Source organism: Melospiza georgiana, chromosome 1 (genome assembly GCF_028018845.1).
Source record: "Melospiza georgiana isolate bMelGeo1 chromosome 1, bMelGeo1.pri, whole genome shotgun sequence".
In the NCBI taxonomy this organism is placed as follows: domain Eukaryota; kingdom Metazoa; phylum Chordata; class Aves; order Passeriformes; family Passerellidae; genus Melospiza; species Melospiza georgiana.
In genome coordinates this window covers 128,931,948-128,959,634 of record NC_080430.1, presented here as the reverse complement: position 1 = coordinate 128,959,634, position 27,687 = coordinate 128,931,948, and the positions used below count along the sequence as shown (strand labels likewise).

General features: G+C 37.7%; 1 protein-coding gene across 5 annotated transcripts in view; it reads left to right on the top strand.

The window, feature by feature from the left end:
• OXR1 (oxidation resistance 1) overlaps positions 1–27,687 on the top strand; it is a 349,896-nt gene that overhangs the window by 17,142 nt on the left and 305,067 nt on the right. For 3 of the 5 annotated variants that reach the window (XM_058018486.1, XM_058018436.1, XM_058018394.1), the window contains exons 1-2: positions 3,678–3,748; positions 10,847–10,878. In XM_058018486.1, the coding sequence (XP_057874469.1) occupies positions 3,693–3,748; positions 10,847–10,878 (88 nt within the window). In that variant the 5' untranslated portion in view covers positions 3,678–3,692. Of the gene's footprint in view, positions 1–3,677; positions 3,749–10,846; positions 10,879–18,930; positions 18,999–27,687 lie in introns of those variants that run through there. The other 2 variants (XM_058018404.1, XM_058018412.1) reach the window with 2 other exon arrangements.

Genomic DNA, 27,687 nt, shown 5'->3' with positions numbered 1-27,687 from the left:
GATTACTCAAAAGTCAAGGCATATATAAACTTCCTGATATTTCAGTTTTGGAGGAGAGCTTCACACGGATTCCTTTGATGACATGCTTTGTAATTTATGGTGTATTTCCAGTTTTCTACAGCGATAATTTCTGCTAACTTTGAACAAAGTTTTGGATAAGTTTGAGTCACCTTAAATTTGTGAAATTGGCTTAATTATGATGCATGCAGAGGCTGCAGCAATGTTGTGCTGCTCCAGCATCCTGGGGAATTCTGATCTGTGAACAACTGATGACTATTCATTGCATCCTTACAGGTGTATGCTTAAGAAACCCTCACAAAGAGGCGCTGAAGCAAAGACAGAGGAAGAATACACGATTCATGTCTTTGACACTCATCTTTTGGGGAGCTCCCTGGCTTTCAGATTTTGCCTCTCACAATCCTGTGCATGAACCTCTAGTACCAAAACTCTGAGGGGCTTGCAGGGCTGTGCAGCCATGTGGATGTGACAGATATGTGGGGGGAAGGGAATGACCACCTCACAAGCACTTGCCAGGGAGCTGCAGAGAAGGGTGGGATCCCTGGAGGTGCCCAACACCATGACATAGGTCCAAGGTGGTTCAGCTTCCTTAGTTGCTCACAGGCTGGGCTTGTGTGGAAAGCCCCATTGTGGGGTGCTTGCCCTAGGGTCTGTGCCCTCTGCAGGACTAATGCTCTGCACACAATGGGGAAAGCAAAGCCTGCTTAGGGCTCATGCTGCCCTGCCATGGGATGCACTGCACCAACTCAGTCAGCAACAACACTAATGGCAATGACCAGAGCAGCTGCACTTGCTGCAGCCAGCCTCAGATGCGGGATGGAGAAGCCATCTGCTAATGCAAGTCTTGTTGGAAGCAAAGTTTCAATGCATTTCATAGGGGCATTTATCAGAGTATCTGTCCCATCATGACCTCTCGTGCTTCATAGCAAAGCTCTGTAAAAAGAGCTTCAGCCTACAGTAAGCCACCTTAGGAGACACAACAGATGATTTAAAGGACAGCTATTTGCCACTAGTTTATGCTGACCCTACATACTGACATATTTTAAGGGCAGGGACAGCTCATCCTGCTTTAGCTCCTCTGACTCCTCCTGCTAAAGCTCCTCTTTAGCTTCTCTGACTGTGCTGGAGGAGAAGACCTGACCATACAGAGACAACTTTCTGCAATGCACTAAGTATTGATTTTTGAAGTGTATCTGGGAGCATTAAAAAAAAAATTACTTCATTTACTGTGAAACCTGTGTTTTGAGTCACAAACCTTTTGGTTTGCATTAGCAAGGCCACACTGAGCAAGGGTATTGCAAAGCTACCCTGGTAGGCTGGAACTAGTGGCAGAGAAGGAAGATCTATCCTCTTCTCACTAACAGGAGACCTCCTGATATATAAATAATAAAATGGAAAAATAGCAACGGTGCTCCTCAGGTACAAAATATTTCCATTCATAAATGGAGAAATTCACTTACTCTATGCAAACCATAAAAATCAATATCATATGTGGCTTGTTCCAGGGGCCTGCACAGATTTTGCATGAAATGAGCCAGTTATTAAACATGCTAAAACTGAAATGAGTCAGTTTTAAATAATGCTCTAATTCCTCTTTGCTTGTTTCAGTGACAAATTCCATCTTAAACAGTTAAGTGATTACAAGCTTTCAAATTAAATTTCAGGATGAATAATTAAACAGCAATCTCTGTCGTCTATGAGAAATCACATTCTCTCCTCTAGAAACACTTAGAGTAATAGATACAGCAGTAGATTGGTAACACACTTCTGATTAAATTTAGTCTGCCTAGAATGGCTTCTCATCTATTTCAGTCAACAGTACACTGAAGCAATTGTATGTAATTTTATGTAATTCGGTTTCCCATTAGCAAACAATAAGATAAAAAGTCTCCAAAATACATTTGCATTTGAAAATTAGATAGGTTTGGTTACTTCCCTGGGAAATAGCCAAAAATATAATAATTTAAAATTGAAATGTATCTTTGGTGAGGTATGTACTTAGTCTGCAGCTTTTTACTCGATGGACAAGTTGAGAAACTTCTTAGAAAGAAATGTTTGCATGTTTACTTTATACACAAAAGTTGTTTCAGCTTAGGAGAACCTTTTTTTTTCCTCATGACAAAACTCCAATCCTCTACATACAGAAGTTTAAATAAAAGAAGAGGAAAGGTTAATAAGTTACATTTTATGATGGCATTAATCCAAATGTAAAATTTTAGCCAAATCTCTACTTCCTAGTACCATAAAACAGAAAATCTAAAACCTTAAAAATGCCTGAGAAATTTTATCATTCCAACTGCATTTCTTTGAGGTACTTTCTGTAGAAATCATTCCTTTTGCTCCACCAATTTTAGAATCTGTGCAGAATGTCAGGATGAAGAATGTCAGGATGAAGGCCTCTTTTCTAACCTTAAAAGTCTATAAACCACAAAACATCCCAGAGTGCCAGGTAGTAGATGTTTAGGATGATGTCTGTGGCTGGAAATGCTCTAAATTGTTTCTTGGAGCTGAGTACTGTATGTTTGTAGCACTAGGTCAACTCAATTTATGATGTCATTAAAATACATCCAGTAATTTCTCCTGTGCATTATTATGGATTTAGCATTAGTCAAGAAAAACAAGTGACTTTTTCATTGGCTTTGCATGAGAGCTCTATAAGATGAATGAAATACAATAGAAAAAACAATCACAAGGGTATAAGTAGAGCCTGTATCTCATAATCATATGTTTTTTGTCCTATGCGTTTTCTTGAAACACAGTTGTCTTGCTGAACCCATGCTCTAGAGCCAAAAAAAGCTTATTTTCAGCAAAGGAGCAAAATTGCTCTTGGCCCCTTCTCTGGAATCCATATCCCTCTAATAACCTTTCCAATGGCCAATGTACTGACCCGTTTTCTGTCTTCATTTCTGCTTTTTTAATATGGTCATATGTCTCAGAATAATGTCAAGCCAGCTAGAAATTAAAAGTGAACATTTTTGACCCAGAGATTACTGAGATCAGTGACTTTTATTGGTTTCGGATTACACTCAGATTAAAGGAGCAGAAGAATCGCATTATGTGATTCATATTTTCAGAAGCCTGCCTCCACACTTTTTTGAAAACAGTAACCAAGTTTTCAGAAGAGTCTAGTACCTTATCTAATGTTTAATTAGCCTGACCAGAAATATCACAATGGGAGCTTCTGGACAGAGAAAACATCTGAAATGGGCCTTTAAATTCTAATCATATGTCAGTATATTTCCATGCACATTTATTGCAATGATTAACCTATACCATCCCTTTTTTATGCTTCTCTAAAGCAGCATACTTTCTCTCACACCTGCTTGAAAATCAGCAAATATTGCTGCCCTCTCCAGCCACTGAAAAGAAAACAAGAGAGTACTTTGTGTTCTGGTACGATGCTTTTGTGTTAGATTCATAATCTAATAATATTTCTGCAGTTTCAGTGGTTCAATATTGGACCATCCTTTATTTTTCAGTTTTTCAGTGATATGCAAATGATACTTTAAACTCTTCCAGTCATTATGCAGATAACAGCCTTTTTCCTATCTTCTTCTGTTGTTTCACTTCTACAAAATATTGGCCTGCATATATGTATGGAGTGAGTATGAGTGCCAGGAACTAATTACTTGTTTCCTTTAATTTGAAATTACTACTAGATCTCAATTCTTGGCATGGAAACACAAGAACACAAGTGGATTTCAGAAATAAGGAGAATAATTTACATCAGGTAGGACAGCAATCCAGCGATGAAATATTTTCAAAAGAAAGGAATTTTCGGTTTCATGGTGACAGTCTGCTGGATTCGGAAGGTGAGAATTTTGTGTAACTTGTTAGATAAGACTTAAACATTGAAAAAGTATTGACTGATTTCAAAGTTATATAATATCCTGAAAGCAGAAAGTAGAATGTCATTTATAAAGAAAGAGCTGCAAAACTCCAGTAACTCCCAGTGACTCCATACTTATCCTCTCAAAGAGAACAGTGACAAGTATCACCATTATATCCAGGAAAACTTAAATTTGAACTGCAGTACCTGCAATGCAGACATTCTAGGAAGCAGCAGTGTGAGCAGATAATAAGGGCAGAAAACACTGGAGACTACAAACTAATCTACACTTCAAGCCAAAATGGCTCACAGGGTTAGAGAGGTCAAAGCACTTTAGTTTTACAGCCAAAAATGCATGAGAGATTGGTATTACAAATATCACATTAGCCATCTCTTGCTTGTTAAATGGATGAGTCACAGTCTTTCCATTCAGGCTTCAAAATGAGACCAGAAAAAAATTATTATGCACTTCCTTGACACTGAAAGGCCAGGTTCTACCAACTAATGTACCAGTTTGTAAAAATGCTGTAAAAGGCTGGTATTCCACTTAGTCATTGGAGACATAGACAGACATTCAAGCACCAAGCATTTTCACCTTCATTTGTTGCCAAAGTTAAGTTCCTTTACAGTCACATTTTTATGCATCTCATTTTTTCCATTCATGATTGTTTTCCTGTGGTATTTTTGATTTAGTTTACATCAGCAGAAAAACATGAATAGTGTTTGTTTCTCTGATAAATGTAAAACTTAAACAACAGACTGAGTTTCAGGTTTCCATTCAATATAGTTCAACAGAAGCATGTGCCTATCCTCAGAAAATTAACTATCTAGCTTGCTTTTGCTATGTAGTTTGTCTTGAGCTTTAAAAAACAGAGGTGCTCATTGCTGCCCATGTGTTTCTGAGAGTAAAATCAGCTGCAGAATTATTTTATTTGTTGATCAGCATTAGACTAAAACCACCATCACTCCACTCTGCATGACTATAGTTTAAAGAGGGCAGGACTTTTGTGCACACAGCACAGCACCCTGCCCTTCCACATGTGCCAGGTCCAATATTCTGGGCACAGTGAAGACCACCCTCCCTGGAAAAGTTACATGGGCAGAAGCATCCACATGAAGAGAGAGAAGAGCATCATCTCTTTGCAAGGAGAAACTAATCAATACCTACAGAAGTTAGATATTCCTTTCATGAATGCAATCCCTGGAACTCCTCTTGCAAGGTACTAGAGGAGTATATGTATTTATACACATATGTATTTATACACGGTAGTCATTGAAGACTATCAGTGATTTTCAAGTTAGCAAGTTTGATTTGCTAAGAGTACGGCTAAGACACAATCCAAGTAGTGAAGGTCTGAAAACTTAGTTGGTTCCCTCCAAAAAATCAGTAGCTATGATCTCTCAGTCAAGCTGTTGCTTTGGTTGTGCTTACTTGAGCATCATCTACTTCCTACAACAAAAAGTACTAGGACAACCTAGAAATTTATAAGATTTCCAAGAACTGCCACAAAAACAATAATTATCCCAAGCATATTAAAAAGCCAAGTTGTGACACACAAATAAACAAACATAGGGCTACGTATAGCAATGATACAGCAATTAGGATTTACACTAAAAATACACATCTTCCAGTGATCCTGCTGTTCTTCAGGCAACTTTCCATCTCTCAAGCTTCTCATACAAAGCAAAAATTTCCCTAAAACAAATAAGCTAAATGGAGGCAAACTGTCAAAGCCAGCAAACTCATGATTCACAGACACATGTCATACACCTCTGGGAAAGCAACCTTTCTGCCTTGTATCTCTCACAAGTCAGCATTGTCCCTTGTTTTTTGCCACATAACATCCTATGCTTTGCTGTAATTTCCTTCTCTAGAAAGACTTCTGAGGGATTCTTCAGAAGCAAGACTTTAAAGCTTTCTTTCTGCAGGCTCCAGAAGTCACTCACAATATTTGTCTGTATCTTAATAGCATTATCAGTTAATCCATTAATGACTGACATGATTCAATTTTTTTTAGCACAAACAAGTGATCATCTGATTCAATTTACAGCTAACATCTCAGCAACTAAAGAAGCACTTTTTTCTCCTGACTTGTTAGAGGGAGTTGACAGGAATGAACTCTCTAAGTGGTGCCATAATCCTGTAAATGTGAGGACAAGCTCAGGTGGCTAGCTGTGTTACCTATCACAAAGGCATTAATCTTGCCCAGTTTAGGCAATCTGGAGTTTGATAAACTAGCACAAACTCATGTGGAACAATAAATGTACCACCCACACTCATAAAGAAAAGTCAAAGAATTTACCCTTACACTGTAGTCAGAGGCTGACGAGTTTATGCCTGCACTTATTTTAGAAAAGGTAAGAACTCAAAAAGCCCTACAGTTTCTGTCCTCTGGGGAAACCAGATTTATCTTCTAATTGAACACAAGATGGCAGAGCTTCCCAGTGGAACAGGCGCAACTCTTAGAAAGTTTGGGTTATGCCTCCTTTCCTGCTTTAAAGGTTTGCCATCCACCCTTGCAATGACTCATGGAAATGTCAGTGTCTTCCAGTGACCTACTGTGAAATCAGAATTTTGCTGCCATGTCTGACGATCTAAGATAAAGCAAATTGTATTATAAGCCAAATTCACACCCTCTTATCCATTCTAACTGGATATCAGAGTTTCTCTCACCAACCCAACAACCTGGCAATTTAGATGGATTAAGAAACACCAAAAAAGAGAAGAATTTTTCTTATTTTTGAATATTTTTTTAAAATTTTTTCAAACCACCTCTAAGATTTCTGAACAAAAGTCCCTGTTTTATTTATTTTAATTATGCAATATAATTTCTTTGGTTGCAATGCTACATAAACTTTTTCAGACAGCAACAACTTTGATCCAAATGATCAAGATTTTATTCCTAATGGTCTGATAAAAGGAAAGGCATATTTTCTCAGTGAGCAGTTTGCTCATCTTAGAAATGCCACTATGTGAAACAATGGGAGGCTTACTAATGTGGAACATTGTAAGAATGGAATATTACTATATCAGCCAAAGTATGTGTAATAAAAGAAGTTGAATGATTCAGCCAGAAAACCACATGGTGACAGCAATTTTACTTTAAGATGAGCAAATTTTTTCCATTCTCTGAACACCTACCACTCATTATTTCAGATGGATGATATTTTAATTTGATACATTTTCATGTTAATTCCTTTGATTCCTGAAGACATTTTATAAGAAGCCTAAGATGCCCCTGATTGTACTTAGCTTTAGATGTCATTGGAGTGAAAAGATCACATCATTTCAGATCCTTCGCAGGCAGAGGATGCAAAATTGATTATAAGAAAGAAAAGAATATTGCATAGGCAAGTTTCCAAGATTATGCTCATTAATTTTGTCACTAGGATAATTTGTTACGCAGAGTTGAATGAGGTTCAAAATAAAAATTTTAATTAAAATGTATGAGATATTTCAAGCTAAAAAGGTGATACTATAAGAGAAAAATCTATTAACAGATACAAGAATGATATAGAAGAAAATAATATATCTTGACTCTTAAACTGTACTTCTCTACATGAAAATCACAATATGTAGAGCTGATTTTTACCGTAAATTTTGAAAAGAACTAATTACACAGAAGACAAAAAAAAAGCTTGCACAACATATACACATTTTTGATAAAAATTAATGGAAACACTTCACCACACTTAAGAATTTAAAAGATTACTCACTCATCAACATTTATATGATGTTACACAAATGGCAAAGAATAGCAAAGAATGCCGTTCATGATGACAAAGCAATTTTGACCAAATGGAGAATTTTTTTATTCCCTTTATATATCAATATTTTCTTGTTCCTAACTTTCAAGTTAGTTTGTTGTTATAGCTATCAAAATTTGAAAAAAGAGTCTTACTTTGTTTTGATCTGACCTCTGAGCACAGGTTGTTGATAGGTAATGACAACATGAATGTGGGGAACCACTGCATAATTCAGAAAGTTTGGTTGTGTGACCCTGGTACAGAGATTGAGAAATTGAGATGCAAATTGAAACCCTCCTAGAACCCTTTCAGTTAGGTGTGTGGATTAGCTGGTGACCCTTGTTTGCTAGAGGGAAGATTTCACTGCAGTCAGAACTGATTGGCCTTTTCTGACTGTGGGTGACAGCATCTTAGTGATCACCTTGTCCTTCTCTGTGACAGGAACTGAATTCAGAGACTAAACAAGCAAAGAAGTGTTATAAATTTGCTTCCTTCTTACAAATTCAAAGACTAGGTTCAGTTTAGCAGTATAAATGAGCAGTTTACATGCATTTTCTTTTTTTTTCTCTCAACCACTTTCTATCCTTTTTTTTTTTTTTTTTTTTTTTTGAGGCATGTGTGTGAGAAAACCATTTATTTTAACCCAGTTTAGGATAATGTGAGTTAACTCTACAGCAAAGCTTCAAACCTATGGTTGACTCATCTAGGAACATAATTTTCCAGTACAAGGAAGGAAATAGTACTGTGACTCTCCAGAAGCAATTACATCCAGTCCAAAATTAATAAAATCAAAGTCTTTACAGGATTAAATTAAGCTAATGGTGTTTCAGTTTTTCTTACTATGACTGTATTTGGCAGCAGTCTTTTCATCACTATTTCTCTGGCATGAGAATCATACTCATAGAATAAATACAGATAAAACAGCCTGGGCAGAAATGCTTTAACTTTATGCGAACCAAGCCATAGTTGTTTTATAAATATATTCCCATCGTGTATCCAGTATATTTTATGGGAAATATAGCATTGAGGTAATTTAAATTATTTTAGCTACAATAAGAGAAAAAAGTAGTGAAAGTGCATGTGCTGGTTTTGTCTGGGGTAGAGTTAATTTTCTCCATAGTAGCTGGTATTTGGTTATGTTTTGAATTTGTGTTGAAAGCAGTCTTGTTAATTCAGGGATGTTTCATTATTGCTGGGCCTTTCCTGATTCTCATCCCTCCCTACCAGTGAGGGAGTTGAGAGGGAGCACATTAGGGACAGCTGACCCCAGCTGCCCAAAGGGATATCCCACACCATGGTGTTGTGCTCAGCATAAAAAGCCGGGGAAGAAGGAAGAAGCATGGAGGGACATCCTCACTAATGCCATCTGTTTTCCCAAAGCACCCTTAGGGAGGAGCCCTGCTTTCCTGAGGATGGCTGAGCACCTGCCTGCCCATGGGGCATGGTGAATGAATTCCACTGTTTTACTTCACCTGTTAAATTGTTCTTATCTCAACTCATGATTTTTTTTTTCATTTTTGCTCCTCTTATTTTCCACCAGGGAGAGAAGGGAAATCGAGCAAATAAAAGTGTGGGGCTTAGTACAGAGATAGAGCTAAACCACAACACTTGGAAGCTCCAAATCAACAATTACAAAAAGCTTGTATGTAGGACTGACACATTTAAAGATGTCTAACTTATTCATCAGAATTTATGCTAATCAGATTTCTTCACTTGGAAGTAAAATAAATAAATGAATGTTTTCATAACTGTGGAATCCTGGGTCTATAAAGGAAAAGGTCTGGTGAATAGACAAATACATAATTTTATTGGTGGGCTTAAGACATAAATAAGAACCTAAAGTGAGTTTCCATACTCAGAAAGCTCAGTTCATGAACTCCACAGTGCAGTCCATGTGACAGCTAATTTAAGAACTGGAATCTGTGATCCTTCAGTGAGGCAACCATGTTGAGTACACAGCTAGCAAACATCATAGAAAATTGGTCAAAATTACAGACTTCTTATACAGAGATTCAAAAATACAACTTAAGGCTCAAAGTGTCTTCAAAACACCTGGATAGACACTTTTCCACTGTCCAAGCAAAGTAATTCTGAAAGCAGCACGGATGCTGATACTCTGATATTTCTCAGACAATTCCCTCTTCTCCTTAAATGGGATATGGAACATACAATTTATATGCCGCATGAAATAATCATATTTTTTAGAAAATCTAAGCCCTTACCCCTCTGTTACTGAGATACTTCATTTCAAGCAGCATTTACTTTTTCTTTCTGATCTACATATTTTCACTTCATTTTGTCAGGTTTTGAAACTGCATTAGATTACCAGCACGACTTCTCAAAGAGAGTTTTCCGTTAGAATTGCAGGACAAATGAAAATGAGGCCTTTCTATTAAAGTGTCTTCACAAATGAAGGAGACAAAATAATTCTCATTGCACCAATAAGTAAAATATGAAACCTATCCTTTAAAAGATAATCAATAAATTCTCTGTTATATTACATAGAAAACTGCCTGGAGAAAAGCAATGCAAGAGTTTAAGATGAAGGATATACAGAATAAGCATTTTGTTAGAACATTTCTACATTACTTGAATGAAAAAACAAGTGGGCCACCTTCTTTTTTCTTCATTCACAATTGTAAAGAAGGGATTTTTCCCCTTGCATCTTAGCTCTGAGGTAGTAATAAGTATTTTCGATTACTTCAGGAAAAATCAGATCTGCAGTGGCTTTTATTAAGTATATCATATCCTCTTAGTCTAAATTTTGTCTCTCAATAATTGTATATTTTGTATTTTTATTAGTCTTTTTCCTTTAGACCACACAGGCTGTGTCCTAGTATTAATGGAAACTTGATGTGCTTGAGAGCTGGGCTCAATGTTCTGCACAGGGGTCTTCACAGTCTTTTGCAGACTGCAGGTGTCATAATTTCTGTTAAGTTCTCTAAGTAATCATGACTATATTATTTGTTCTCTGAATCAATGAAAATCACTCTCTTCAGACTGTATCTAATACAAAACTAAAATTTCCACAATTATAATTCAGTCAGTAACTTGACTTCCTATTCCTACGATGATGTCCTTCAGGTCACACATTTTTAGTAGGAAAACTGCTTGAATAGCAAACAATTCATTTGTCAATTTCCAGAGGGAAACCTGATTATTATCTGAAGAAGTAGATACAGTGTAAGTGGAAGAGTTTGGCCTACTCCTTTGGATAAAAAAGTAATGCTACTGAATATTTTATTTTCACAGATATGTTGACCACAAATACATTAAGAAAGCTGGTAAGTGATACTGCATGCATTAAACTGCTATTAGATCTAAGGCAAAACTAATCACAACAGCAGCTCTATTTTTAGAATCCTGTGTTGATAGGACAGTGTGCACTGCACTGGCTATCATAATTTCAGGAATGAAAGTGAATTTTTTTTCTGCCATTAAAAATGTGTGTCACTTGCATGATTACTGACCTTTAAAATGAATCTGGTTTATTCTAATACAGAAGTGAAATCTAAAACCCAGGCCAGCAGGAGTATCTGTGTAGACTAAATGGGAGTGGTAATTGGAGAGTGATTGCACAGCGGCTGAATAGGGCTCCTTGTTTCTTTGAAATGGAAATATAATGTAGGATGTCAATTACATTACAATTACAAAGAGAAGACAAGTGATAATCCTAGCATTTGGCTGTTAGTGTTCGTTTGAAAGACTCCCTTTTCCCACTGGAAAGGGGGAATATGCTTCAGTGAATATGCTTCAGTGTGCATAGGAATATATATTCTGTGGGTGACAAATGACCAAAGAAGTGTGAAAATTTCTAGCACAGTGCCTTTACCTTTCTGTGTGCACACACACATACACACACATGCACAGATACACAGACACAAATTCTACATTTGTTAGCAGTAGATATGACAACAACAATTCTTTGGAGTTTATCAATCAAACTAACAAAATATCCCACTGGGAAAGCTATGTTCAAGCCTTCCTCTCTAACATGGGCTTTTTATTTTAATCTTCCCAGAACCTGGTATGATTGAAATGCATTCAAGGATGTTAGAGAAAACAGGTAGGGAATTAATTTGTTGCAATTGGTGCATCTAAATGACATCTGGATCATTGCTTTTCATCACGTCATCTTATTTGTACCAGTGTAAAAGAATTTATATTGCTGAATTACTTATGAGAAATAATCTGTAAAGACCAATGTCTGTATATGGCTCTATGCAACACAACAGAGATATGTTGTTTCCTACCTTTAAAACAGGCATAACGCCTGAAAATTTTGGTTTGGATACATACAGACCTTCTGAAAGAAAGTTCATGAACTATTTATGAGTATATAGAAGTTATTTACACAGTAGAGAGGCAAGACTAAAATGATATTAGGCTAAGCATCAATTTCTTCAAGACCCAAACAAAGGCATTTGAGGAATTGGTGACTGATGGGGAAGAGCTCAGCAGGGAAGTGTTGGCTTCCATCACTCATTGCAAATTGCTCATATTGAAAACCTGAGCTAAACCTCCAACACTGTTTATTTTGCCTTCATGATTTTTTACCTTTCCTTCACTCTGTTTTTTCCTGAGTTTATGGCTTACTAATACTAGCTCAATAAGCACCTATGTATTTTTATTTCTTTCTGTCACATGCCTTTAGCCTATGAATTCACTTTCAGCTCAAGAATTTTTTTTTTCCAGAAACACCAGTTTAAAGTTACCAAACTAAGCTTTACCAAAGTGGGTCTCACTCCTGAACTGCTGAACCCTGGGTTGTCAGCTGCAAAAGGAAGCAGCCAGGCTTTGGTCAGTACCCACATGCGTTCTGGTGCTGATGTGAGATAACAGCTTCAGGGAACTTACACTGCTGAAAATTATTAACACAATTTACCTGTGCACCGTGTAATAGAGATAAAATTTCTGGAGCTTACTGGGTGGGTACCTTTTTATATCTACCATGCTTCACCTGCAGAGAAATCTAAAAATCTACCCACTGCAATAAACTATGATATGATCCATGTCTACCTGCAGAAATGAAAATGTTGTATGAATCCCATGATAACTGTTAGCCTGTGAGAAGCTGGTGTCTTCAATTCTAATATTCTGTAATAGTGAACAAGGTAGACAGAAAGTTCACATGCAGTAAGAGCTTACATCTCTATTAGATGTATTGATTCTATGTATAAACAGTGGATTACATGATGCACTTGTTTTTCATTTCTGCACTGCAGCACAAGTTAATTTGAATTTACCAGAAAAACAGGAGAAAAAGTATGCTGGTTCAATGAATCACTTAGAGGGTACAAATATATTGTTTAATAAGTACATATGGCTTTCAAATGACAGAAATGTCCAGGAAAAAGACTCACTGATGTGAGTGAGACAGCACCAGCTGCATCAGAGTCCTGTAGCTAGAAAGTAACATTTGGACCAGCATAATTTATAAAAAAAAAAAAAAAAAATTACTTGAACATTAGAAAGATTTTCTGGTCCTGTAAACAGGGATATGGAGCAATACTGAAATCAGAAATATATGTACATTAGCTTGTCCTGGAATACAATATTGTGCACAGGAAGGGATTCTGATATTAGAATGACTATAATCGCAGAATGTTTTTCTCACATAATGTACACTGTTCTTTGTATCAGTTCTTACATTGCTACTAAACTCACCTAGAATTTCTGGAGAATGACTTTCGGAAGGTGAGGCATTGACTGCCACTGAGGGTTTATTTCTTGAGGCTCACTTCTGTAGAAATAATTTGCCTGAACAGAATCAAGGTATAGCTTGGGACTCAAATATTTTGTCTTCTTAAAATGGAACAGAAGTGTTAAAGAGTCATAACTTGAGAGAATTCTGCAGAGGGGGAACAGCTCTGCAGAGCTCTATGGCCCCATTGCCCAGGGGTACCCATGCCAACAGCACGCAGGTGAAACGGCCAAGCACAAATCAAGCATTCATGAGCAGCAACTGGGCATTATCTTGCATGAGAAGATGTGTTATTCGAGAGAAAAAGAAAAATATTCAGGACCTCAGAAGGAGCTGTGTCCCCAGTGCCTGAGAGACCCAATGCAACTGCTGGACACACGAAGATGAAAGAGCTGAGGTATGGAGGGACCTTTGTGCATTCCTGCAGCACGTGGCACTGCTGGAAGGCTGCTTTCTGTTAAACTGTCAGCACTGCAGAAAGAACAGTAGGAAAATAAAAGGTTTTCAAGACATTTGGGAAGTTTATTTGGAGATTGGATAATTTACTTAACAATCCCATTCCGTTTTACCAAAGGAGCAACAAGATGCAGTTACTGGAAGTTAAAATCAAGCAAACCCAAATTAGAAACATGATTATCAATTGACATAACTTCTCCAGAAACACAGTCATTCATCTGATGCATGAAAGCTTGGAATAGCATTTAGATTCACTCCACCTACAACCTCAATAACTCAAGTACCTATTTCAGGAGGTTTATAGTAAGTACAGAGGAATAATCATGTTCAAGGGAGTACTGAAATTTTAGAAAGCCTGAATCACTGAAGGTGTTTCTTAATTTATCATAAATTCCTAAATTTGGAACCTCAGATTTTAAAAATTCAGTGAGATAAATCAGGGTTTCAGTCTCACAAGTTAACTTGCACAACTAGCTGAATACAGTAAAGAATAAATTAAACAGCAAAGAATAAATTAAATGAAAACAAGGGGGAAATCAAGAAGCAAATGAGTATGAGGAAAAAACAGACAGAATGAGAAAAGAAATAAATTTTTGAAAAGCAAACAGATATCACCACCTTGTAAAAAACCTGTCTCAGGGAAAATGGTACTAGTGATTGTTCTTGAGAATCAGAGGACTCTGAAGTGGAAAGCTATTCAATGGGTACAATGCATAGATACAGTCCAATGGCTACAAAATATAGGCAAATAGGTAACATGAAATGCATCATTTAATAAAAACCAGTAGAAACTATTACTTTTCTGCTGATATGGGAAAACAAATTTTTGCTATCTTTGCCCTGAAGATGATCTATAAGATGCCAATTGATTTCAATGTGAGTGAGTAATATGGAGTAAAGGAATGCTCATTTTAAATGAGGCTGTCAAAATAAGGTCCCAAGCAAATTAAAAGATCAGATAATTGAGAGAACCCAGGATCTGTGGCATCTAATACAGCCTGAGGACTAAGACATATTCAAGAAATGGAATGCAAGCAATGAAAATGTAGTCTTACAAAACTGATGTTGAACTCCTACACAGTAACAAAGTTGATACCTATTAAGGTAGAAGCAAAATTGAAGTAGGATCTATTTGGAGTACATTCACAGTTGTTATGCACAGCAGTCCCTTTAGCACAAAATTAAAAACCCAAACCTAAAAATTTCTCCTGCATTTATACTATCACTGAAGAGGTAGCTTGTCAAAAGCAAAATGAAACTCTGTTCTCACTACCTCTAGAAAAGAGAGTAAAGTAAGTAGAGAATCAAATCAAATGGACATGACAGTAAATTAAGATATCAGAAATCTAAAAGAAATATCAAATAATACACATCTTGCACTGCATAGCCAGAAGAAAAAAGATAGACAGAAGGGACATCACAAGTTTACAGTGCTAGAACAGAAAAATCGTTCCAGGAGAGATAAAGTATGTAAGCCCCTGGTCATTTCACTTATGTAAGTCCTTAAAAATAAGCAGCTTTGAAAAGGTATTGGTCTAGCTATGGAGGTGATAATAACAATGTATAGCAATGATGAGTCACAGACTTGTGTATTTCATCATTTCATCTCCAGTTTTAAAGACAAACATCTTATTTGAAAAGTTATGGGTTTTTTCACTACTAAGCATATAAATATTTGCACAGCTGTGAAGAGGACATAATGTACATAAATGCAAATACAAAATGAATAAAACCAGCTGGTGTATAATCAGTATTTCTATCAGTAGTTACCTCAGTAGAATTTGCTGCATGTGATGGGTTGACCCTAATGGGATGCCAGATGCCCACCAAAGCCACCCTATCACTTCTCAACTTGACAGAAGACAAAGATACAAAGAGGCTTGTGGGTTGAGATAAGGAGAGTAAGAGTTAATTCAGCAGTTATCATCATGGGCCAAACAGGCTTGGGGGAAAAAAAGGGTAGGAGAATGAAGAAAACGTCCAAATCTTAAAAATATCTTATCTCCCTCCCCGCCTTTTTCCTCAGCCTAACTTTACTCCTGATTTTCTCTACTACCTTCTCTTCCTCAGTTGTGCAGGCCGATGGGGGCTACCTTTTCCTTCAGGGGGAGGTCTTCTCACACTGTTCCAGAGTGGGGTTCCTCTCACAGGAGACAGTTCTCCATAAACTTCTCCAGTGTGAGTCCTTCCCACAGGTTACAGTTCTGCTACTGCTGCAGCATGGGTCCCTCACAGGATCACAAGTCCTTCCAGCAAACCTGCTCCAGTGTGTGGGCTCCACAGACCTGACCAGAAGCTGGCTGCAGTTTGAACTTCTGGTGGGGAGATAACTTCTTTGAGCATCCATCTTCTCCACCATGGATCTCAATGGGCTGCATGGGCACAGGGACAGCCTGCCTCACCACTGGCTACAGGGAATCTTGGCTCCAGCACCTGGAGAACCTCTTCCCCCTACTTCCTCACTGACCTCAGTGCCTGCAGAGCTGTTTCTCTCACAAAGTGTCACTCCTCTCTGATTGCAGTTGGATGCACAGGTTTTTTTTTCCCCTTTTTGAATACATTGCTCCAGAGACACTACCCCCACTGATGACTTAGCCTTGGCCAGTGGCATATCTGTCTTGGATCTGTTGGACATGCAACTTCTCTTAGAAGCCAACCCTGTAATCCCCAGCAACCAGAACCTTTCCACACAAAAAATAGGAACCTGATACTACATACCCACAGAAGTTATACTCAAGAGACGTTGTGCAGCTTTAGCTGATGCCATATTTCAGAGTGCATTGCACTGTATGTAGACTACTGCAAAGAATTCAGTGGTAGCCTGAACTGCCCATGTGACTGACTTTTTCCCCCCCTTTGTTCTCACAGCAGTTTTATGGGCTGCTACAAGGTCAGATTCTCCTTCTCATACCAAACAAGAAATAATTAGGCTTGCATAACCATAAAGACAAATTTTGACTTGTCATGGCAAACCTACACAATGTGTTCACTTGTGATGCACATTTGCAGATTTAGGAAACTGCCTCTACAGTCACATGAGAATATCTGTTTATAAGCTGAGCTCCTTTACTGCTACCTATGCTGACTTGACAAGTACCTGGGATGCAGCTCTGAATTCGGGGAAGACTTTGTAATCTTGATCTGTGATAGTCCTGGTTTCTCATACTGCCAGGATGATGCAGGGTAATCAATGCACTTCCCTAATGTGCTGTAGAACCCATAATAAAATTTTGTGTCTCTCTATACTGAACGCAAAGAAAAAGACCTTTTGGAAAATCCATTCTAAAAAGTCCTCCTGGTTTTATGATTTAGCAGATAATATACATGAGAGTCTAACTCCTAGAAACTGATCCCTCTGATTTCTTCTTTTTCCTGATATAGTTTGTTTAAGACTCATACTTAATGTTAATTTGCTCAGATCACTGCAAATCTGCCACTGTTATTGTGTATCAGTCACTTGAAATGCCTCCAATTTCTCCATAGATGGCAGGTTTGCATATGCCAGCAAAATTTCAAACAGGATTTTTTCTAAACTGCAGCTTCAGAAAGATGCTGTGTCATGCAAAAAAAGTTGGAGGCTATTTTGAAAAGAATAAAATTTAGTTGTAGAGGAGAGCAAAGAGAAATTTACACTGTCTAAATATTGCAGTTAATATGTGTATTCTCTCTGAGCACGTTATCATTAATATATGAAAAAGTACAAAATATATACACATTATAGTAAATTTTAATTACTTCTGGCATACTAGTACCAAGGTGTCATGCGTGAAATGTCCTAAATTCTTATTAAAAAGAGTTAGGTTTCCACAGATCCAGTCCTGAATTAATTTTGTAGACAAACACACTTGTAACCATGGAAGGGACATCCTCCTAATGTCTTAAAACCCTAAAAATGATTCAAAGTCAAAGACTCTGCCTGGGTGAGTTTGAACTTATACATGGGGTCAGAGGCAGAAATTCTCACCTGCAAGCAATGTTAGGCATAATTTCTTCTAAACTACCTGTAACTAACTGAGCCTGTGAATACTCCTCAATGTTAATTATCAGCTACTAATATACTATTTATTTTCTGATCTTCTGTGCGTGAGTTACAATGGTGGAGTGGGAAAACTTAAATTTAAACCATGGAAGCTTGAGGATCTACCCTGTAGGCTCCTCCAGCAAGGCTCACCGCAAGCCGTGCCTTGGCAGCCCCTCAAAACAGACAGAAAACACTAATTCATCTTAATTTGGAAACTAATCAAATGTCCTCTTGTATGGTATTGATTTCCATGTAGTCAATGGACACTCTGTGTCTTTGAGATGTGGCTCAGAAACTCAGGTGGAGAGAGGAGAGAGGAGCTTTGCAGGCAGAGAGGAAGCACATCCATGCCCCTGCCCTCCCTGAGCTCTGTCATTCACCTGCTCCACATTTCTTGTCCTTCTTTCCCCAGGCAGCTGGGGAGTAAAGCAAAGATCAAAATGAAATCTGAGGGGCGGTTATTCCTTGTATATATTAAAAAAGGTTTTTTCACCTTCTTAAAAATTACTGTATCCATCCTCACAGTGAAAGAATTGTTTTGAGAATTAAAAATCCAGTTAGCTAAGGACAGAGAAATTATACAAATCATAGATATGGCTGGATGAGAAGCAATGGCAGTGCAAGGTGATGTTCAGCAACCTGGTAAAAGAAATCCTCTATTATCTTGTGCTTGCAGTTAAATAATTTGGAGGAATTATAATCTTAAAGATGGTTAAATAATAATAAAGCCTATAAAATCACAATGTAAAATATGATATTATTTTGTGAATGTTGTAACATATGGGTCTGAATACGTGGAATCAGATTTGCAATGCATATACACATAGAGAAAACACACAGGAGCATATTATTCAACATGCACATGGAATGCTTCCCAGTCAGCTGTCTCCATAAGACTTCATTAATTTAAGATCCTGCTGAAATTATGCCATGTTCATCAGGTTAGAAAGAGAAAAATAAACATTTATATTTGCTTGATGTCTTGGGTGTAAGGTGCCAGTTACTTTGCTGGTACAGGCCTTCAATCATAACAACTATTCTTCCAGGAAAATTTTCCTTTTATTTGTTTTAGAAGTTTATAATTTGGGTCTTAAAAATAAGTAATTTCATGCTTCAGGTGCAACAATATATTGAGACTTCTTATCCTCTCCTCAGAAAGGGAAATGAGCTATTATCAGACCTGGTGCACCCAACGTACACTCAAAGCCTATTCCTGCTAAGTTGTAAGTAGAACTTCTCTGCTATCACTAGGTTTTGACTTAAAACTTAGAATTCATTCATTGCTGCTGAAGATGACTGACAATGTTAGAATGGATGGTAAATGTCTCACAAGAAATATTTTTTTCTGCAAACGTCAGCATTAGTTTACCCAGTAATCACATCTTTGATACGACACCACTGGCAATTCATACGAGAAGTAAAGCCACAGTCTTTGCCTGTGTACTCACAGTAATTTTCCTGACCAAAGTTATTAATAACATTTTATCATCTGGGATAAGAAACTTTGAAGTCAGACTAGATGTATTTTCCATTCATAGTGATTATAATAAAACATTTTTATGCAGAAAAGGAAATCAGCCATTTCTACAACAAAGAAGTAAACCCACACTTCTTTAAGTACATTTGCCCTTTGCCACTGATTTTGTCTGAACCATGTTTCCTGAAAAAATTCAAATATAATTTTCCTTTGTCAAAAGCTGTGAAAAATAATATGCATATGAATACACAGGTATCAACAATGCACAATCCACCTAGTAGCTGATATGTGGCATCACATAATTATATCACTTGCTGTGAATAAAAGTTATTTAGGCAGTTTCACCTTTCCTGATGCTTAAAGTGATCAAGAAAGAAAAAAAAAAAAACCAAAACAAAGCTCTTCATTTGTTTCTGTGCTTATATGTATGTGTGTGTGTGTGTGTGTGTGTAGTATGCATATAAAAGTATATAACTTGTTGCATGGATGAGGAAGTGCAAGGCATTTCCTCGGCTTCCAAATTAAAGTAACATTTTATGAACAAAGATCTGTAAAATAAAGGGATTGAATTAAGTGTGAATAATCTGATACATTACATTGGCTCCAACATTGCTGGCAGATTGGTGCAAGCAGAAACAAACAAGCAGTTGGTTATGCTGACATTCTTTCTCTAATATTACTACTTTGTCTGCCTGTTTGCTTTTGGCTGTGTAGTGCCCAGAGCACAGCAATGACAATCAGGACAATGTGTCCTCTGTAAGCACAAAAAAAAAAAAATTTCATTTTTTCATTTTAACTTAATAATGTATTTAACATACTGATTTGCACTACATTTCTAAAAAAGAAAAGGCCTCTAAAGTTACTAGGTCACTACATGAAAAGCAAGTTCCTTCCTTTTTTCAGCTTTCATGAAACTTCAAAAGTGACATGTCAAGGTGACATTGTGGGTATTTCCTTCACCACACCTATGTGCTATAAAATACCAATCAAGTTGCTGATATGATGGGTCTGTCATCACCAGCTTCAAACCCACTGTCAGCAATGAGAAAGGTAACACAGTCCCTGTGTGACTGCAGATTTTGTAACCTCTGTGTATTCTTGTACACCACAAGGAATCTGCTAGAAAGATGTTATTACTACTTTTCTTTTTTCCCCTTTTTTTTAAGAACATCATCAAGTTTTATGTATCAAAAGAGTATCTTCTATGGACAGTCTTGGTTGAGATAATTCCTATACTAAAAGAAGGGATAGCTATACTACTAGTTCCACATACTGTGAATTATTTTGGTAAGGTCTATTTAGTTGACAAATGTTTGCACAAATTTTCCTGAGCAAAGCAAGTAATTCTGGCTTTTGCAAAGTCTGATGCAACTTACTTTGAAGGGAAGCGGTCTGTGATGGAAGACCTAATTCATCTCAGTCTCCATAATGCCACAGATCTGGAGACAAGCCTAACAGCAGCATCAAGTATGAACCTAAAGAAACCAATTATATTACTAAAGGCACCATGGGCTTAGTATCTGCAAAGCTTCCTCACTACTACTATTACAAAATAAAAAAAAGAACAAAAGTTAAAGAGCCTTTCACTGGATACACTAAATCTTCAAAGCCTCATTTTATCTGTAAGAAAGCTGCAAGACAAGTTATCAATTGTTCTACCTGATCCTTTCCTTGAGAAGTTGTCTTTGTACTGCCAGCTCTGTGTTTTTAAACAATGCTTCTCATGGAGCCTTTCAGCCAGAACCACTTTTGGTCATTTTCAAACAATATTTTAAAATCCTCAGCTGGTTTCGGAGCTTAGAGCTTATTTTCCTCTGTTCAGGGTAGATGGTGACATATTAACTTCCAAAGTTAGTGTATCTACAGAACAAAGGTTCTTTACCTGGGATGTTCAAGTCATGCATTCCTTCCAGCAGAGCAGAACAGTGGCTCTATCTGCTGCCCTTTCTCTCCTCATACCAAGAGTTTGACTCCAGCTGTTTTCCTTAGATGACAATGTGGTTCTGTCTACATTACTGAGAAATCTTTATCTGCTTTTACAGTGTATTTTGTAGAGTCAAGTCAGAAGGCCTTACAAAATCTTTGACTAGCCATTGTGAGCTGTGGGCATGGATCCAGAAATGTTCCAAATTTCAGTGGCTTTAGACCAAAGCTACAGGTGAAAAATGCAGTAGAATTCTGAAGTGTTTTTCAGAATCTCATTATGTCAATTGGCAAGTGCCTCAGTAAATAGTCAAAGCTATGCAATCATAAGCTACCAAATCATAAGATGAACCAGACTTTCCAAGCACTGAGATCACTTTGGACTATTTATGGCCTATAAAGTGAATTTGCAGAACACTACAATGCATAAGCTTAAAATTCAGAAACATGCTGTTATTTGATTTCTGTGAATTGTGAACAAGATAGTGCATTAGATAAACCAGTGGCCTAATCAAGCCTGGGAGCTTTTGTGTCAGTTTTTGTTGGTTCAAGAAATCTAGCACACAGAACAATAACCCTCTCTTTGCTTTAGTAGATCTTGGAAATGCATATTTATTATTCCCCTAAACCCATAGCTGGAAGAGTATTAATAGCTAGGACATGACTAAACTGATCCATACAGCATAGCAGGGAGATAAGGTTTTAGGGATAAAAAATAAAAAATAAAAGCCCCCTGTTAATGTTAGAAAAACTATGGAACCCTTTACTGATATCACAGAAGTCATTAAACTAGGCATTTTACAAGTACTCCTACTTTCTTTTCCCTCATCGTAATGCCAAACAGCACAGGTTATATTGCTGGCTTTGCTGAGAGTTCAACATCTTCTATGTTCCCACTAATGACTGTGGTAAAAGTCACACTTCAGGGTGTAAATTAATCACTGGCATTTAGAAACTGAGAGCGAATCAATAAAAACTTGTAGTATTGCCTTCCTTAACAAATTTCTTTCTAAATACGCTTCAGCTATTTTGGCTGGTTATTATGAAAGTTTTTACTTAACACTTGCAGCGTCTATTTACCCCAGACCTTGCCAGCGCCCTGAGTGTGTTGCCCTCCCAGGGATGCAGCTAGAGGGTGAAGGTGTGGGTCCTGAGCCCAAGGTCAGGTCCCCTGCTGGCAGCAGGAGCTTGGAGCAGCTTCTTGTTCCTACTCTGGTCCAGCCCCACTGCCGGGGCTTGCTGGCTTGGCCTTGGTGCTCTCTGAGCCCTGCAGACTCGCTGGGCTGGTCACTGTCTCCAGACCTGGTCCAACCCTAACGTGCTGCTCAGCACCTTGGCCCCTTCTGGCTGGGGTCTGGGTGCCTGCCAGCCCTGCTGCCTCTCTGCACTCCCTCCTGGCTTACCTGGAGCAGCAGCCAGCCCTCACAGCACCCGCTGGTACTGGCTGCATCCTCGGATCTGAAGAAGGTGACAATGCTGTAGAAAGCCTCCATGGAAGTTACTGGAAGGCAGGAGCTCTGTTACCTTTCTGGAACACATCCTAAAAAGCCTACAGTTTAATTTAATCTTACATTATTTTTAATAATTTAATTATTAACAGTTTGAAACACCTTAAATTTTCTGGCAAAAATGTTGAACATCAGGTAGTGAAAAGACTGTTCCTCAAGATAGTAGTTAAATAGTTAATAATCCCACTTCAGCAGACCGAAGTCAACTGCACAGGACTCTGTTTTGTGGCACCGGGGAAACAGGGTGTGGATCAACTTTCCCTGACATTATGCATTGCACACTGCACACCAGCTTGTGATTCAGTTTTATTCTAGGTCTTTCTGGAAAACTATCTTATATATGAGCCAAATGAAAATGTCCAGCTTATGTCTCTGCTCATGCAGTTGATAATTTTCTGGAATTAGAACCACATCACCAAGAAATAGCTTTCTGAGTATGTCTCACACAACCAAAGGGAAACAGGATGGAAAGAAATTTCTAGTGAATGACAACACCAAACCACCCTGGCATGCGCCCAGTACAGACACTGAAACTGAACTTCTAGTTCAGGTTCACAGTATGCGCTTGTCCCACCTTTTTGTCCATTTCTTCAGGCCAGAGACCCTTTACAGGTTGTGTTACCTATGTCACAGTGCTCCACTCCATTGTGGTGACCTGGAATTCAGGTCTTTCTGAGCGAAACATTAGGAATTATAATCACTGTAGAGATATGGACTCCTGTAGAGGGAGACTGAGGCCAGTTCCAGATTCTAGGCTCCTGTATAACTATCTCTGCTGGCCTAAAGAGTTCCACACTGAGAAGGACCATTGGGGCACTTCAAAATCTCAACGTTCACGTTCCAAGTCAGGTTGCTAGGTTGCCAACAGAATGTGCAGGGAATCATATATGATAATCTTGTAGAATTAGTTACTGAAAGCTCTGAAAAAGGGGGATGTGATTCAGGCATAACTCAAGGAACTAGGTATCTTCAATACATTATATTTCCCAGTGAGATTTCAGGGTTTTTAATTCCTCCATTTGTGACTGAAAGACCTGCACAGTACCAAGAACCAAGGACATACGTTTATCTTTCTTGTAAAAAAGATCCTTAAAATAAGCAGAAAAGTAAATTACCATGTCACCTGCTATAGAGTTCTGTGACTGAAATGTGAAAATTTTGAAAATATCTAGGGGAAAGAGTCAACAGCAAGAAAAGATGAGTGTTTTTGGTCTTATAGCTGCTCAGTTCAAAGGCTACAGGACTCTAGCAGTGAATTCAGTGCTTGTAAAGTATAAGAAGGAAGAAAAAAGAAACCTTTCCCTCTCATAAATATGATAAGGAAAAGATATGTACCTTTGCATTCAAAAGATATTTGCTTGTGCATGCCTTATATGATATAGGGTCTTTCTCATCCCCTATATGATATAGGATCTTTTGTAGGATTATTTTTAAATATTATCTGCTTGAAGGCAATATGCTTAGTCTCTGGGTGGAAAATATGCTACATTTAAGTCAACTGCAGTCTGTACTGCTGATTAAAATGCCAGTGCTCATGGCCTTCACAGGGAGTCTCATCCATCAGGCCTAAGTTAAGAACTTGGTAGAGAAAAAGATGGTAGGAGGAGGGGAAGGATGGTGGACAGTGTTCCATGAAACATGGAACAACAACAGCAACAACAAAAAATCACTAATTCTCTGTTCTTAAAAGTTCTGCCAGTGTGGAAAAACTGGCTTGGAAAAGAGAATTTCAAACTGTTTGATGGTTGCATGTCCTGGGAATTCAAATGAACTTTGCCATCACTGCCAGTTTCATAAAAGAATGAAATCTCCAGCAAGGCACAGATGGTAATTCTGAATGAACAGATGATTACGCCAAGAGAATATTATGCTTGAAAACACATTTATTGATATATTGAGTATATATATTGAGTAAAACTGTTAGAAGGACATGGAAAACAGAACCTAGCTCTTTATGGAACACCTGATTACAATAAGAAATTAGGGATTGGCTAAAGGCTATTTCATTAATTCTTCAGTCCTGCTTACTGAATAAATTGGAAAATTATCTGGAAATACTGATGATTAAAATGGTACTATGATTTATGAGACCCACAAAAAAATGTGTAAACAACACCAATTAGATACTAAGCTGTACTTATCTAAACTGCAAAGAGATTGTGGAATAGTTATTTGATTTCCAAAGAGAGGGGCTAAATTCTCCATTGACTTGGAGTCTAAATTAATTCCACTGAAGTAAAAATGTCCACTGGTGTTTATGGATTCACAAGCCCAGCATATGTCCCTGATTATGCTGTAAGTTAACTGGTTTACAATTGTTAAATGCATTGTCTCAGATTTATTTCCAATTACACCTGCGTCATCCCCCAGCCAAGGTGGGTTCCCTGACTTCAGTGGAATTCTGTGACTGCAAACCAAGGTTTTGATATGATGAGGCATCAGAATAGGAGTGCATAATTTCTGCATTACTGGCTTTGAAAATGTTGATTTTACAATTCATGTTACTATTATTAAGTAAAGACTGGAAGCAACAGATTTTAATTCCAAGTCTGTTTTAAATCCAAAGTTGCACCCTTGAGGTCAATAGGCTCTTTCCTGTGACTTGAAGAAGGTTAATGTAAGGGAAGAAGTCCATCACATGAGATTTTTCTGCAGGTGAAAAATATCCAGCAGAATGTCTTGTAGGGACACTTCAGAGGTGTGAGCCACAGCTTTTTCCATACATTTTCTTAAGCATGGAAGGGGAGTCTCAAAGACAGATCACACTGGTGAAATAGTACAATCTCTGTAGCTTGAAGAAAACTGTATTCATCACTAACATGGAAATGAAAAATAATACATATCCCTCAGAAACATTTATCCCAATGACAGTGATGAAAACATAGGAGGGATTTCCTAACCCATTTAAAAATTATTCACATTCAGTTACAACATAATGTATGAATTTAGGAATAACCAAAGGATTTGAATTAAATTGGGGGCAGGGGGAAGGAGAGGGGAGAGGAGGGGGGGAAGCCAAAAAAAGGAGAAACATAGTCTTTTAGGTTTCTTCTTCAATGTGAGACAAATGCACATTCTAGTAAAGGAGCAATTAGAAGGAAAAGAAGAGATTACAGGAATTCCTTCTTTCCACATGTTTAACTGCTGCTATAATTGAGGGGTTTGTATCATTAAATGGAATCCATGGGTCAGATTATAAATCCATTTTTTCAGTGGCACAGGTTGATTTCAATGCCAATAAAGTCATATTAGTGCAAAGCAGTGAAACATCATCCACAAAGCCATTTGTATGTGTGAGATGAATACATTAACTTCCCAGCAGATGGCTGTGAATTCTTCCAGACAGAGCCTGTCTTGGGCTTTCAAGAACCATTTATCAAAAGGAACACTGAATCATCTTCAGTTCTGAAGTAATCACTCCAGGGAAGCAAGTGCTAAATGGTTTAAAGATCAGAGACAAATGTACTGCATTTTCAGCCCCAGGTGCAGTGGCCACTGGGCTATGCATCCCATCAACTGGGCTTCATAAGCACCCAATACTTGCTGCTTTGGGATGACAGAGATACATAGCTTGAGTATTTCTTTAGAAAAATTTCTTTGAACCAGTGGGGGAAAACACGTAAAATTGCATTTTGAATATCCAGAATGATACAGTATCTCCATTTCTTATCATACTTCTGGATTCTGCCATTGTGAAGTGAGAAGTGACTAGCAAACATTTAGAAAAAAGATCTGCATTAAGTAAACATGGAAAATATTTCCTAGATTTTTAAATCTAGGAATTTTTAAGTAGGACACAGAAACCTATTTGGTAAAAGGCTTTTACCTTCAGCTAAAGAGATCCTGTGTAAAATTGATGGAATAATAGGATTGACATTTGTGGGTTTAGGACACTTTACACTGAACGGTGTCAGTTCAATGTGTATACCTGACTTTACAAGGCTTGCCTTCAGTCCAGTGATGTAGCTAAACTTTACCCTAGTGGGCTACATATCTCCCACTCAACCAGGATGAAGGCACACAGCACCTCGAGAGGTGAGTGCTGAAACTCAGGGAACAAATAGTGATATTCTTACTGGGGAATTAGTAATGTTCTTACTGGCATGGACTCATAACAAGATTTTCTAAGTGGCTGATGTAATGCTTCTTAGCCATCCCATAGCAAACACACTATGTGGGGAATGTATAATGAGCCATTAGAAAATTAGAAGTCTGCAAATATCTGGAGGGCACTGGTCATGTTTATTGGCTGTCATTGAGGAAAAAGGGGACTGCTGCTATAATAGAAAATGAAATGTCAGAATCTTTCAATCAATATATTCTACATTTAAGATGGGTATGCAAAGTCTGGAACAGACAAAAATTACAACTTCCTTTCCTAATTGTCATCAATCTCATCTACAGTGATCTGTCGCAGATTGCTTACGTACTTGGTGAATATAGCAGTCATCATGCCATAATGTGCTACAAATGTTAAAAGGGCAAGTGATGGCTGTAGTTTGTTGTTCCTGTGTACAAATGTTCAATTATACTCTGCCAAGCGTAAATCTTGGAAAAGATTAGACAAAAATAATCTATGAATGGCATTACCAGAGAGGAGTGCACATCCATGTATTCAGAAATGAGCATTGTTCTACCAGATGGAAATGTCAGGATTAGCATTCAGATAATTATGAAATTCCCAGCCCTTCCCAGGTTCTCCTTTGCCTGTGTGCAGGTCCATGGCATCAGCTAATGACAAGAGTAGAATTAGTCCACATATATTTGAAAACAAGGAAATGGAAATTCAGGGGAATTTTCCAATATCAGATAATAGCATAAATTTCCTTTTTAGGCATAGCTTATTCTTTGGTTTTTTTTAATTGGATTATGGTTGACAGAAAGTGTTCATCAAGATTTGACTATAATGGTTCCAAACCCTAAAGAATGCATCAGGATTTGTATAGCCTCCACTGCAGGTAATGTGACTGAATGTTCAAATAGCCACTAGAAGACAATATCATA